The 15458-nt window shown below is 38.1% G+C and overlaps 1 protein-coding gene across 2 annotated transcripts; it reads left to right on the top strand.

The window, feature by feature from the left end:
* Nucleotides 1–4276: 4276 nt before the first annotated feature.
* LOC130927478 (triple functional domain protein-like) lies at nt 4277–12819 on the top strand. Of its 2 annotated transcripts, XM_057853340.1 has the most exons (12): nt 4277–4379; nt 5667–5833; nt 5922–5988; nt 6077–6186; nt 6442–6511; nt 6589–6678; nt 6765–6857; nt 7896–8007; nt 8087–8252; nt 8637–8735; nt 9124–9260; nt 12566–12819. In XM_057853340.1, exons 2-10 carry the CDS (start codon nt 5739–5741, stop codon nt 8638–8640), a joined length of 807 nt encoding a protein of 268 aa, XP_057709323.1. In that variant the 5' UTR covers nt 4277–4379; nt 5667–5738; the 3' UTR covers nt 8641–8735; nt 9124–9260; nt 12566–12819. The 2 variants fall into 2 exon arrangements, with proteins under 2 accessions (XP_057709323.1, XP_057709322.1); XM_057853339.1 differs by having other exon boundaries at nt 8087–8735.
* The last annotated feature ends 2639 nt before the right edge of the window (nt 12820–15458 follow it).

Here is a 15458-nt window from a genome sequence, read left to right as displayed (position 1 = left end):
GTATTTATATTATGTATTTCCACCTTCATGCTTCAAGCATTGCATTGTATTTGTACGGTTCGGCGTTTCTTTCACGGTGATCGCTTGATAGCCTTCTAGTTTGTGTTTCACGAGAGCCATTGACAGGTGACAACAACAAGCATGTTGGTTTTAAGGTCTGGCAGCGAATCAGCGAGCGCGCAGGTCACGCAGTGAATCATGGGAAATGTAGTCTCGGGACAACACTGAAGTGATGCTTTGTAATCTGTTCGCTTGTGTGAAAAAATTACATTTCCTAACGCCATTAGATGCCACTTCCTGCCGAGAGCCCCGAGCTGTGTTCGTTCTGTTAGCTCCATGTGTTAATAAAGAAACAAAGTTGTCAGCACGTCGTGTGTTTGATACATTTGAAAACAAAAAGCTCATAACAAGACACTATGCACGATCCATTTAAGAGACGCTGGAGTAGTATGAGGCGAGGAGGAGATCAGCGAGAAGCAGAACTTCGCGGTCGAATGTGGCGGCAGTCCGCTATTATTTTGTTTTCTTATTGTTGCCACAATAAAGTGGAGAAAGCCATCAACGGCTCAGCTCCTTCTTTCCCCCCAATGTTTTTATATTTTTATTTTATATGCACGAGAGCTGCCGGATCTGCCAAAATGAACATGAAGTCTGATTTTTTTTTTTTTTTTTAACAATGTCATCAGATAGAAAAAAAACATAAAATTATGTGCAAATGCCTGCATCTTCAAATCATGAAAATAATAACAGCCTATATCTTACCAATCTTGTAATCTTGATGGGTCTTGTATCCATTCCATGTCAGGTAGTCTGGGCACATTGTTTGCATCCTGATTAGCGTCTGGCTAATACATGTTAGGTCCAGCATAAAATTCCAACCTCCTCTTCTTCCTCCAACTCTTCAAAAACTTGGATATCCTCCCTTGCGCTCGATCTATCGCTCATATCGCTGTTTGAATCATTGTTTGAAGGGCTTTGTATGGCGGCCGTATGGAGCGCTGCCATCGCTATTCTCGGTGCGACATATCACTTCCGGGTTCGTCCCCTTTCAGGCTCGAACTTCGGAAACGTGATTATTTTGTCAAATATACAACATATAAATTATTTTTTCATGCTTTATTTGTTGGACAATGTTTACTTACTTTAATTGTGACCCTATTTGGCATGTTATGAAATTACTTCACATTTCTGCTTTAAAATAATTTTACAAACTTTATTAAAACGAAAACATTCAGAGGGGTTTTAACCCTTGTGCGATGTTATTGTGTTTACCCCTCTCGCGTTATTTTACATAATGTGTAAGGCTACTTTGAGGTGTGATAACTATGTCATGTTTGAATATTTTTTTTCTTTCAACAACTCACCCCCCACTTAGGAAAACACAAGCCCATAGAAGGACTATGGAGAAAACTAACTGTGCTGTATATATATACACAATAATAATAATAATAATACTGCATTTGACATAGAGCTTTGAATGAGGCAATAAGTTATAACAACAAAATTTTCTATGCATGACATTTTTTTTGACAATGACAGGTTTACTGAAAACGCCCCTCTCACGTTATTTTACATAATATGTAAGGCTATTTTGAGGTGTTATAACTAAGTCATTTTTTAGTTATTTTCTTCTTTTCAACAATTCAAAAATGTTCATTAGCGTCTCAGCTATCCATACATATATAGTTTTTATTTATTTATTTATTCCCCTCTCCCCACTTAGGATAACACAAGCCCATAGAAGGACTATGGAGAAAACTAACTGTGCTGTATATATGTAAAAAAAAATGGAATACTTCATTTGACATAATTAGAGCTTTGAATAAAGCAATAAGTTATAAAAACAAAATTTTCTATGCATGACAATTGTTTTGACAATGACAGTTTTACTGAAAACACCCCTCTCGCGTTATTTTACAAAATACGTAAGGCTACTTTGAGGTGTGATAACAGTCATTTTTGAATATTTCAACAACTCAAAATGTTTGGTGGCGTCCATACATATGCAGTTTTTATTAACTTATTTATTTTTGATGCCATCTATGGAAAATAAAAGTAGTAGTAGCAGCATTGTGTTGTGACTAGAACTAAATGTCCTATATTGTGTATGTATGTGGAATATGTTTTACAATGTAGATAAAACATAGAAATGGTCAAAAAGTCACAAATAAGAAGTATTTAAAATGAACAGAATTTATGTCAATAGAAGAACTAACAAACAATAACAATAATAACAAACTACTGCAACTACTAACTTTCAACGAACAACAATAATTATAACAACTAACTTTTTTTTAACAGTTCCAACAGTCTCTTTGTGTGCTTGTTGCATATAGCAACCCCGCATGAGTTAAAACCACATGACGTTCATCACGTCTTTGGGAAAAAACAAATCAAAGGCAGTGATGGGGCTGCTCGCTGCTGATCCTTGCAACGGCGTACCTTGTTGGCCTGGGAGAGGGAAGTGATGGAGTGACGTAGTGTCCAGTCATTTCATGGGTGGAAGACCACATCATTTTTATGTTTTTGGACCGCCACATTACTGCATCATTCCCCTCCACTGCATGCTCCTCCTCCACGTCTTCCTCCTCCAAATCCTCGTCGATCTCCTCCTGCTCAATTTCCTGGTTGGTGTCGTCATCATTGTTGTATTTGTTGTGTTCCTTTTATGCGTTCTCATGCTGATTGGAATATTCGACAGAACAAACTGTACGGACGCACTCATTAGCCTCACGCACGTCTTTACAACTGCTTCCCAAGTTATAAGTCTAACAACAGACTCCACACCACCTGCCTACCCGCGTTACTTGACAGTAGCGACTGTTATTTAGAATGTGTTACGCCAGCAATGGTCCATGGGCAGTTGTGGCAACCATGATTGAGAGTCTTGGTTACCGTTCATGTTCTGGTGTTTTCTGTTCAATAAAGGCGCTGTCTTTTGGGGTCGTGCGGTGTAGGGGGCATAAAAGCAAGTGTGAAACAAAAACTCCACAATACTGTACTCAGTGATGGAAACGCGTCTGCGCATTAACCCCCTTATGGTGTCCTTTTACTATTACTATATTCCGGCTGCATCTCTAAGGCAAGTATGTTTTATCTGCCATTAGATGGTATTGCGTTCACGTTACACAAACCCGAGCAACACAGGGCCGTACAGCTACAAAACAGACATCAAGAAGGCACTGGCTTTCAGTGAACAACAAACAGGCTTTCGCGCCAATCGCCCCACAGGCTCGAACAATATCTAAAGCTCTTTGTAGTGTTTGTTAAATTTATTAGAAAATTATTTTCAGACTCATTTAGCCGACACATAAAGCTGTACATCAAATTTCTTAAAAGAGCCTTAAAGGTGGGTAACCCAGAGCTAACAAATTATTGGCTGCCACTATACAATCTAGGCATATGCAGTCACAGCCTCAGGGCATCATTGTAGGCTACGTTTAGCCTCTGTACTTTGACCACAGGTGAGTAGTGTAAAACGGTGTGCAGTACGCCCTACAGTGAGGTTTTACGTGGAGGAAGCACATTAAAAAAATCTTCTTTTAAGCATGTTTACCTGTGTTTACAACATTGACGAAGTCATCTGACAAGTCTTCAGATATGAAGTGGCCGAAAAATTTAGCTTCATTGCAAATATTCAGAGCTATTTTGCCCAGAAAGAACCGAGGGAATATCCGCCCTATCTTCTTTATAGCGTGCAGTCATGATGATTATAAATGTAAAGGCCATTGTGGAAAAAGACATTCGGAAAAAAAATCTTTGCAAAAAATGCTTTTATCTGGTAAAATCTAATTGTGCTGAAAAACGACATAATGAAATCTAAAGGCCATTGTGGAAAAAGACATTATGAAAAAAATACTTTGTGAAAAACGCTTTTTATTTTGTAAAATCTTTTTCATAATAATATTACCTTATTTAACAATTTTAGGGCCATATTGCACAATTTGTTATTTATCATAATCGGATTTATTTTAAAATGTTGTTTTTATTTTTTTAATTTGGACCCTTTTGGGGTTCCATACAAAATGGGTTCATGTTAAGGTAAAATGTTAAAAAAAAAAAAAAATAATAATGACAAATTAAATTTATTTGGGAGAAGGAGAAAAATGGCCCATCGCATACCAGTGGTCCGAAGGAGGTGGGGTCAAGGTCAAAATTGAGATCAAAGAGCATGACAAACTAAGAGCGTGATTGGTCAGCTCTTTGATGTCACGTGCGGCATCACCTACAGTTCTACAGCATCCAGCAGATGTCATTCAGTCAGATGCAGCCGTTTGACGCTCACGACACATCTGGAGACACACGATTCACTTTGAGATACCTTTCTACCACGGAACACCTCGCATTTCAACTTTTTGCACACTCTGAAAGCCTGGAAGGTAAGTTTAATTAACTTTTAGTAGTATAGTTTAGTCACTGAGTGATAGAGGCATGCTTACTTGAGTGCGTGTGATTAAAAAAAACATAAACTGGGAAATATCAAATAACGGTTAAAAAATGCGAGGATGCTAGCTTTTACTAACTTTAGTTTGTCGCTTTTAGTGAGCTTCGTTCATGTTTGGTTCGTTATGCGTCGTGGCAAGTTGTAGCGATGTATTTAAAATTAACGTTTTATTTGTGACATTGTTTGACGGAAAATATTGGTCGTTTTAACTTGTTTTCAACAGCGTTGTTATTGATTTTACCTAATTGTGCTTAACATTTAACTAACTGGTATGCGTAATCCACTTTTGTTGGGTCGAAAACAACATTTGGGATAGACTAGCGTTGTGCTAAAGTTCAGCGGTTAACTGCTAAATTGTATATTTTGCATGCAGGTCATTGTTAAATTCATCATTATCATTAAACTGCTCGTGCTCGCCGCTAAATGTGAAGGGAGCTATTTATCGTGTTTTATGTTCAATCATTTGCACAGTATTTAACATCTGCAACTATTTTTTAACGTTAAAGATGAATTAAGTAGTTTAAACGGCTATGCGCGGTATTGGACACCCCTCTGTTATGCTATGCCTGTGGTACGTTCCAAGAACGTGTATGCGTGTTTTTGGGAATAAATAAACTACTATTACTACTAAATCTGGAATTCACATATACGTGGACATCACATTTAGGGTCTTGCAGGCTATAACATTTTTAATACATTATTAATAGTTATCATTTACTTTTTATCCCAGAGAAAAAATGAAATTATAAATGAATAACATGTTAGTAGAAATAAAATTGATTGATTTAAAAAAAAAAAAAAAAAGAAGAAGAAGAAATACACTCTGGTTATTGATCCAATAACACTCTAAAGTTGAAAAACAAAATCATAATTATTTTCTGCTATTAACTACAATTGACGCTCAATTCATTTTAACTGGGAAGACAACCTGTGAATACTCACCTTTCAGTCTTTTACCTCAGAGGGCTGGCAGCAATTCCTCGCTGCCATATCCTCTCTCAGTCAAAATGGATTGGACGTCTAGTGTTGTCAATAAATGGCACCCAATGCGTTAAATGAGTACCCCATACAGTTATCAAGCTCTGACCTCTTAGGTGAACCTGGGAGATTTTCCACAGCTGACTCGATGACCTCTCGCGGCCCACCATCACTGGTTCATCAATCCACTTTATGTGCCCATTAGTGGTTGCTTATTCATTTTTTGTCTACTTATTGTCTGCAGAATACATCACAGAGTGCTCTGTGGGTTCAGCAGGCTCTGATACAGACACTGTTGAGCAACTTTGCGGAGAATATGGTGGCCAGCACACTGGAGCTCCAAATGGACATTAATCCTGCCACCGCGGACGCCCTCAACGAGAAGGGAAAAAAGTTTGCGCGCAGAAAAATGTATGTGACTAATTATGCCATTAGTAATGCAGTTTGACAGACAATAACAACAGACACACTCATGCCTTGTTCATGGTTTCATTTATAGGTTTATTGTGAAGGAGCTGATTCAAACAGAAAAGGCCTACGTGCGAGACCTACGAGAATGCATTGACGTGAGTTTATTTTCTCTTTAAATGTTTTTTTCCTTTTTTTTCAAGACAATCTCTATAACCAAGTTCATCTTTGTTTGGTATCATGCAGATTTACATGGGGGAGATGTTTACCAAGGAGGAAGCGATCCCTCCTGGAATCGCCAACGTGGAGCACATCATCTTTGGGAACATTTTGGAGCTGTATGAATTCCATCAGAGGTAAGCATTAGCAGTGACTTTTCTCAAAAATGATTTACATGTTTACGCAGAGTGGACCAAGCTAAACAAGACAGCTATTCCTGGTAAATTACGTGTATCAATAATTGTTGCCTTACATTACAGACATGACCACAAGTTTCTTTGAATGCACTTTTCCACGTCATTGAGTGAGATGTATGCAAACCTTGAACAGCTATGGCCACTGCAATTATTTTGAAATATATTAATTGGGTTCCTTGTCCTATCTTTCTTCAGCATCTTTCTCAAAGAGCTAGAAAAACATGAACACGTCCCTGAAGATGTTGGAAAGTGCTTTGTCACATGGGTGTGTATCACCTCCTCATTAACCATAATCATATTGAAAAATGATTGTAAATAATTCTGGGCATTTTGTTTTAATAGGCTGATAAATTCCAATTATATGTCGAGTACTGCAAGAACAATGTAGAATCCACTCGGCTCATCATGGAGCATGCTGTAAACTATTTTCATGTAAGTTAAACTTCATGGAGATCGAAAATGAAACTATAAGACATAGAACATGATTGTCTTACATTCATTTCTCTCTTTCTCAACAGAAAATTCAGCAAAAGCACGGACTAGCAAACTCAGTCAACTCTTACCTGCTAAAGCCCGTGCAGAGAATAACAAAATATCCACTCCTGCTAAAGGTACGTGAAAAAAATCAAGTTTATTATTCAGTAAACCAACATAAATCGCAGAAGATACATTCATGACACACCAAATGAAAACACTATCAACCGCCGCTCATCTTCACAATTTGAGAGTTCCATAGCACCTGTTCTTACGATTTAAGACTCGCTTACTTTTTTTCCTTAAATTTTTTTTTTTTTTTTTCCGGGAAGCAATGCTAACTTCCACAAAAATATTGATTTTTTTTTCAGACAATTTCTTAAAAAACAAAAACAAAAAACAGATCATAGAGCAACGAGCACATATTGTAACGTCTACAAGGACAACGCCAACTATGTGATGATAATACACACTGGCAGGAAAAGCATTACATCATTTTCAATTAAACCCACTCAAAAGCCACGAACTGTAAGTAAAAACAAGTTCTCCAAGCGTTTAAGAGGATATTTGCCACGGTACAGTTGATGCTAATGCTAATGGCAATGCTATGCTAACGCGACCAGTTACATTTAGTGTGTGATGATCAATCAGCAAAGATGTTTAAAGGCCTAAGCAACATTGCATATTCTCTCTTGCCAAGATAAGAAAACAAATCTTAGAATGTATTTCCAAACAAGCAAGATGGGAACGCATCTTAGTTTGAAACACAAGCTAAACTCCAGTGAGGAGAGTGAGGCAGAGGCGCAGCACATCTCAATTGAGTGACATGACCCAAATACTGCTACGATGCAGACTAACGACACATACAGTAAGAAAATGTCATGCAATGTAAACATATGATGGAAACAATGTTGCATTTTTATCTTTTTCTCATACCGTCAGATGAAAATTGGCATTCGTCTGTTTATGTTGTAGTCTCCCAAGCCACGTTATTAGCTAGTCATTGTCACGTTGTCATTAAAAAATTGGTCGTCCACGAAATACTTTCGTTATTGTCATTGTTGACGAAAACGACATTGCAACGACATTGCTCACAGATGTCTGTACTGTATATTTTCTCTATTCTATGGGAATAATGTTTTCACGACCTTTTAAATCTATTTTTGCCTTTTTAGGATCTGCTGGAATGCTGTGAGGAAGGGAAAGCCGAGCTCAAGAAAGCCCTGGATGTGACTCTTAGCATTCCCAAAAGAGCCAACGATGCCATGCATCTCTCCGTGCTGGAAGGTGACTGAACATGGGAAAGATAAATTCGCTCATTGTTGAAGTTAAGTTTGCTTACATTGCTTAATCTCTCTTCCTTTAGGTTTTCATGACACCATTGAGTCCCAAGGCGAGTTGCTCCTACAGGAATCCTTTAAGGTGTGGGATTCAAAGATTCCGTTAAGGATTGGGAAAATTAGACAACTCTTCCTCTTGAAGAAGTCCTTGGTGCTGTGCAAGGTAGTCAAGGACGGCAAGGGGAAGAGCAGGTACTTATATGAGAGAAAACTCAATGTAAGTCATCTTTAACACACTTTCTACCGATACAATCTTGTTTTCCTTTTGGCTTTTCCCTTCAGGGGTCGCCACAGCAAATAAGTTGACTCCATCTAAACCTGTCCTCTGCAACTTCTGTTCTCACACCAACTACTTTCATGTCCTCTTTGACTACATTCATAAACCTCCCCTTTGGTCGTCGTCTAGACCTCCTGCCTGGCATATGTATATCCAGCATCCTTTTGCCAATATACTTCCTATCACCTGCCCAAAGCAACTGAGTCTGGTCTCCCTGACTTTCTCTCCAAATGCTCTAACATATACTCTACCTCTGTCTGATATTCTCATTAAAGACAATCATTCCATTTCTTCCTTAGATAGCCGAGATAAAGCTGACAGAGCACCTGAAGGGAGACCCATGCAAGTTTGCTTTTTCGTTGGGCCGAACCTGGACATCCAGCAAGATTGTTCTGAAGGTTAGACGTTCTTCCTTTCCTCTTGTCCTCCTTTGGTTTGACCAGTGTGAGATTTCCACACACTGCACTAACAGTTTGTAAGCCACTTTTGACATGATGCTGAGCATTTGTGTCCACTTCGATTTCTTTTTTTCCCTTTTAATTAACGTTCTTCTCTGAATGTTATTTTTAACCTCGACTGTATTTTTTCATCAAAATGAATACAAGTTAAACAGTAAGTTTTGTAACTTTTTTGTAACTGTAACTGTTTGTAGAAGAACATCATATATTTGTTAAAACTTCACCAAATGTGTTTTGTTCAGACTTTTGTGGAAAGACAGAGTAAAAATTCGCAAAAGTGGTTGATTTCTAAATGGCCTTAACCTTCGACCTTCTTTCTTATCAATAGGCTTCCACTCGTGAGACCAAGATGGAATGGATTGAACGTATCCGGAACCTGATCCAGGAGCAAACTTTCCAGGATCCCAGGAAGGAGCCCAGGCTTATTCCCAAGACGAGCGCAGACAAGCTCCACAAGAGTCGAAGGTAACCAAGGAAACTTCAGGGACTTATTGGTTTACAACAACTGACAAAAAGTGGTGCCTTTTTTAATGAACAGCACATCTGTTAGTCGGTCTTATAATGTTCTCACGTGTTCATTTCATTCAATCTACTATAATCATGATTTTTATTGTAATTACTGGCATAGACTTTACTATCAATTGAAGGGAAATGGGGTGCAGGGCTGCTCCGTAGGGGGCCTATTTTCAAAAACTTAAAATTGTAATATTTTCAAAACCAAATCTGCTAGCGACCTAAAACCAAAATAGGCACATCCCTAAGGCATATACGAGTCTCGATGAGCAGGGGCATAAAAATTTTTAAAGTCGTTCCCTAATACAATCCAGATTAATTATTTTTTATATAAGTATAACAAAACTTAAAATGGCTATAAAATTCTCAGATTATGCACAAGGATGAATAGCAATATTTAACATATAAGTTTTTGCTCGAAATAGTGACTTTTTTTTTTTTTTTTTTTTTTTATAGTGCGTACGTTTTCAACAGCCAATAAATCACTCAATTTTCACATCAGAAACTTAATACTTGAAAACATGCAGAATCATCTTAGTTTTACTCAACAAAAGCAAATTTTGTATTCAATCATAACTTATTTAGGTTGAATTCCGATTGGACTATTGCCTCAGTACGTCTTGCTGGCTATCTGGCCCTGGTCGTTTTTTGATTGAAATGTTCCAGAAAATAAAATGTATAAAAGCTGAATTTTTTTGTATGGATGCAGAAATGTCTAAATTACTAGTTTTTTTGCCAAAAATTGGGCAGTTGGCCAAAAATGACCTGATTATTTGAATGTAAAGTTGTGCTATTGTGTATGGATGCAAATCCAACATGGCGGCCATCACAAAACAAAGAGCTTATTAAATTGAAAATGCTTGTAATAAATACAGAAATCGCGGAATTTCTTAAATATTTCAAACTAAAGTTACGATAATTTTTTCCATTCATTTCATTTTTTTCATAACGTTTCAAAGTGCATGGTTGGTGCTATTTTATACTGTTTTGTAATTAACTTGACCAAATCACTCTTGAGACACTCTTGTCTGCTTGTATGCACTAAAACTTTCGTCCTTTTTCCACCTAAATCCGATGTGAGAATTAGGTGTGTGTTTGAGTTTATCACAGTGAAAGCTGCCACCATGCTCTGCCTGGCATGGCCTTGCCTGGCCAGGTCTGGCTTCCTACGGGAAGCCGTGGCGCAATGTCTGTAGGAGCCTTCTCGTTAACTGATAGTGATGTCTATGTTACTGGATTTTAGTTTATGTACCAAGTTGGGATATGTCACTGCTGTACTAAAGGAAATCAAGTGACTTTAACATATCCTATTTGAGGATCTGTATTTTTTTAACTGAAATTTATGAAAGACTACTTGATACAGAAATGGTTTTGGACCATTACAAAATACATATTTGTTGATGTGCTAGTACAGCTAACTAATACAAGTATACAGTCAATACCGAGTGTGAAATGACAACTTTATCTTGCTTCCCCTACAGTGGGGCAAATAAGTATTTAGTTAACCACCAATTGTGCAAGTTCTCCTGCTTGAAAAGATTAGAGAGGCCTGTAGTCGTCAACATGGGTAAACCTCAACCATGAGGGACAGAATGTGGAAAAAAAACAATCACATTGTTTGATTTTTAAAGAATTTCTTTACAAATTAGAGTGGAAAATAAGTATTTGGTCACCTACAAACAAGCAAGATTTCTGGCTGTCAAAGAGGTCTAACTTCTTCTAACGAGGTCTAACGAGGCTCCACTCGTTACCTGTATTAATGGCACCTGTTTTAACTCATTATCAGTAAAAAAGACACCTGTCCACAAATTCAGTCAGTCACACTCCAAACTCAACTATGGCCAAGACCAAATAGCCCGCGAAGGACACCAGAGACAAAATTGTAGACCTGCACCAGGCTGGGAAGACTGAATCTGCAATAGGTAAAACGCTTGGTGTAAAGAAATCAATCAACGTTTGGTGTAAAGAAATCAACTGTGGGAGCAATTATTAGAAAATGGAAGACAAACAAGACCACTGATAATCTCTGTGATCTGGGTCTCCACGCAAGATCTCACCCCGTAGCGTCAAAATGATAACAAGAATGGTCAGCAAAAATCCCAGAACCACACGGGGGGGGACCCAGTGAATGACCTACAGAGAGTTGGGACCACAGTAACAAAGGCTACTATCAGTAACACAATGCGCCGCCAGGGACTCAAATCCTTCACTGCAAGACGTGTCCCCCCCACTGAAGCCAGTACACGTCCAGGCCTGTCTGCTGTTCGCTAGAGAGCATTTGGATGATCCAGAAGAGGACTGGGAAAATGTGTTATGGTCAGATGAAACCAAAATAGAACTTTTTGGTAGAAACACAGGTTCTCGTGTTTGGAGGAGAAAGAATACTCAATTGCACCATACCCACTGTGAAGCATGGGGGTGCAAACATCATGCTTTGGGGCCGTTTTTCTGCAAAGGGACCTGGATGACTGATCTGTGTAAAGGATGGGGCCATGTATGGAGAGATTTTGAGTAAAAATCTCCTTCCATCAGCAAGGGCATTGAAGATGAGACGTGGCTGGGTCTTTCAGCATGACAATGATCCCAACCACACAGCCGGGGCAACAAAGGAGTGGCTTCGTAAGAAGCATTTCAAGGTGCTGGAGTGGCCTAGCCAGTCTCCAGATCTCAAGCCCATAGAAAATCTGTGGAGGGAGTTGAAGGTCCGTGTTGCCCAACGACAGCCCCAAAACATCACTGCTCTAGAGGAGATTTGCATGGAGGAATGGGCCAAAATACCGGCAACAGTGTGTGAAAAGCCTGTGAAGAATTACAGAAAACGTTTGGCCTCCGTTATTGCCAACAAAGGGTACATAACAAAGTAGTGAGATGAACTTTTGGTATTGACCAAATACTTATTTTCCACCATGATTTGAAAATAAATTCTTTAAAAATCAAACAATGTGATTTTCTGTTTTTTTTCCCACATTCTGTCTCTCATGGTTGAGGTTTACCCATGTTGACAATTCCAGGCCTCTCCAATATTTTCAAGTGGGAGAACTTGCACAATTAGTGGTTGACTAAATACTTATTTGCCCCACTGTAAGTAATAACTTGATTTATGGCTATTGTTACCTGGGAATGGCTTTAAACTTAGGAGATTCGGATTTCATAATGATTTATTACTTGCACATATAGCATGTGGTTTACTGTCATCACTGGTATAGAGTCGGAATAGATTAAAAACTGAATTGTTGTGTTTTTTTTTTTTTTTTAAGAAAAGGAAAACATCATGAAGATGAAAGTAAAGGCAGTGAAATAGAGTGGCCACTTGGACCGATTGAGGCCTGTTACATTGGAGGACCCTGGTTAATACCTGGATCAAGGAAAAGTATGACATACGAACAGTGTGACATACAAATAGGAACTTACAGGAGCTCGCACACATTGACAAGCTCCTCGTAAAAACAAACCAAAGATAACAGCTTTGGACCATTTCAAAAAATCAAGTTTTAATATATGTATATACTGTATATAATTTGTGTTGTTTTGTACTTCTTAAAGAAATATATTTCTTGTATATAGTTGTATAAAGTTATGTATTTTACAAAATAAAATGTCATAGTTCTCTGCACAGAATGTGTTTGTCCTTGTTTAAAAATACTGTAATTTAAATACATGTGTTTGGGGGGCATGAATTGTTAGAAGAAATTAGAATTTGGTACTTTAGGTTTTTCTTCTAATGCGTTTGATGCATTTAACACCACTCCTCAAAAATACGTTAATAATATTAGGGCTGTCAAACGATTAAAATTTTTAATCGAGTTAATTACAGCTTAAAAATTAATTAATCGTAATTAATCGCAATTAATCGCAATTCAAACTATCGATAAAATATGCCATATTTTTCTGTGAATTATATATATATTCTGTAAAATATATTGTTGGAATGGAAAGATAAGACACAAGATGGATATATACATTCAACATACGGTACATAAGGACTGTAGTGAGCATTTCACTCTACTGTCATTTAAATCTGTCTATGCTGTCCTCACTCCGAAGCGTCTACTTTTTCCAAAGCTAGACAGCTAGTGAACGACGCCTTAATAATCAGACTTCTTTCTTTTTCATCTGATTTATTAATAAAATGGCCTCAAACCACTGTCCTCTTTAGACCGTAGTGAAACTACAAAAAAAAAGTACACAAGCATTGCATTAGCAACAACGTTAGCTTAGCACGCTATACAGGTTCACTAAACATAAACAAAAAGCGTCTCATACAAAAAATATAACATTTCGCTTACTAACATAATATGTACATTCTTTACAACAACCATACTTACGGACAAATCTTGTCCAAGGATCATATAAGCACAACATTACAACGTATGCGTCAGCCCGAGACGTCGTGCAGCCATATTGAACTGGCAAGAAAGCAATAAACCATGTCGCAAAGCGACCACAAGAGTTTGCTGTTAGACAGCACAAAAAACCTTGCTGTAAAACTTACCAAAAGGCAGAATACTGTCATGTGCGTTAATTGCGTCAAATATTTTAACGTGATTAATAAAAAAAATTAATTACCGCGCGTTAACGCGAACATTTTGACAGCCCTAATATATATATATATATATGTATATATATATCTATACATATATATACACACACAGTGGGGAGAACAAGTATTTGATACACAGTCAATGGGAAAACCCATTGGCAGTGTATGTATATGTGTATATATATATATACATAAACAACTTTAGTAGGGGGGAAGTGTAAATAAATTATAGGATTAAGATGTGTTATCAATGAAAAAATTAAAAGTGTTCGTTGGCTGTCACTGAGTAGCATTTGCGATCGCTACACAAAGCTAACTAAATAACCCCCAAGAACGGTAAGAGACGTAGGACAACCAGAGGATATATAAGAAAGACAGGGCTGATGGTAAAGGATAGCTTGTTGAAACAGGAGAATGTCATTGTCAGTCGCGTCGATAAAAAAGCCAAAGCTATGCTTAGGTCGGCTCGTTTTTTTCGTCTTTTTCAGCCTTCGACACTAAAGCCATCTCTTTAACTGAACATTTTTATGTTCTTCCACATCTTTGCCAGTCATTTTGGCACCTGGCACATCATTTTCGGAGAGAATTGGTAGGTTTAGCGCTGTAAACATCTCCTTCGTACACGATTTCCATTCATTTCCTATTATGGACAAACGGTGGCTTGTCCCTACTTAGCAACAGTAGCTAATGTCATGAATATTAATGAACGGAAGTGACGTGTTGCGTGCGGTGCGCCATTGAGAGGGACGTTGTCACTTGTCGGCCATCTTAAGGACATAAACATTGGCACTACATAACATTAATGTCAATGGAGAGGGTAATTATAATTAACTTGTGATTGCTTTGTTTTCAACCGATTTTCAGGCCACTTGACTTTTTATAAACGTGAAAGATAAATGATTTTACAGCATACCTAAAAATGATTATTCAACAACTACAAAAACATTTAACCTGGCTCATAGCCACGTTGATACAATTTGCTACAACTCAAACTTTTTGTAAACCTCTCAAGAATTCATCTAATTAAGAGTATTTTAGTATCGAAATCACCTTGAGTCCAGTAGAGGAATCTCTGTTGCAAGATGGCCACGAATTAGTTATGACGCCGATTCATCCTCTCGATATCTAGCTACTAAGATATATGTGTATATGACACCGGGAACTACACAATGTAATAGGGTTGAGGAGTGGGCGGAAAGGTGGGGGTTTAGGTTCTCGGTTGTGAAGACGCAGGCAATATGCTTCTATGGGAGACATCGGGAGGTGGTGTTAAAATTGTATGGGCGAGTAATTGAACAGGTAAAAAGCGTGAGGTTTTTAGGTATGTGGTTTGATGAAAAGCTTACATGGGCACAGCATATAGATAGATTGATGGACAAATGTAAAAAGGTCAATAACATATTGAGGTGCCTGTCAGGGAGGGACTGGGGAGCAGCGAGAGCTGCCTTGCTCAACATATATTGGGGTGATCATGAGGTCTTCTATTGGGTGTATGGCTTATGCCTCGGCAGCGAACTCCCACCTCAGAAAGCTGGAGGTGTAACAAGCGCACGGTCTCAGAATATGCAGTGGAGCTTTCAGAACGTCCCCAGTCGCAGCAGTGCAGGTGG

This window comes from Corythoichthys intestinalis, chromosome 12, assembly GCF_030265065.1.
Source record: "Corythoichthys intestinalis isolate RoL2023-P3 chromosome 12, ASM3026506v1, whole genome shotgun sequence".
NCBI lineage: Eukaryota > Metazoa > Chordata > Actinopteri > Syngnathiformes > Syngnathidae > Corythoichthys > Corythoichthys intestinalis.
This window is presented reverse-complemented; position numbering and strand designations above follow the sequence as displayed.

What these genes read in the sequence shown, in the direction of transcription:
- LOC130927478 (XM_057853339.1), top strand. Translation starts at nt 5,739, where the DNA reads ATGGTGGCCAGCACACTGGAGCTCCAAATGGACATTAATCCTGCCACC. An exon ending in AATATCCACTCCTGCTAAAG is followed by an intron (nt 6,858 to 7,895) that starts GTACGTGAAAAA and finishes TTGCCTTTTTAG; the next exon opens with GATCTGCTGGAATGCTGTGA. An exon ending in GCATCTCTCCGTGCTGGAAG is followed by an intron (nt 8,008 to 8,086) that starts GTGACTGAACAT and finishes CTCTTCCTTTAG; the next exon opens with GTTTTCATGACACCATTGAG.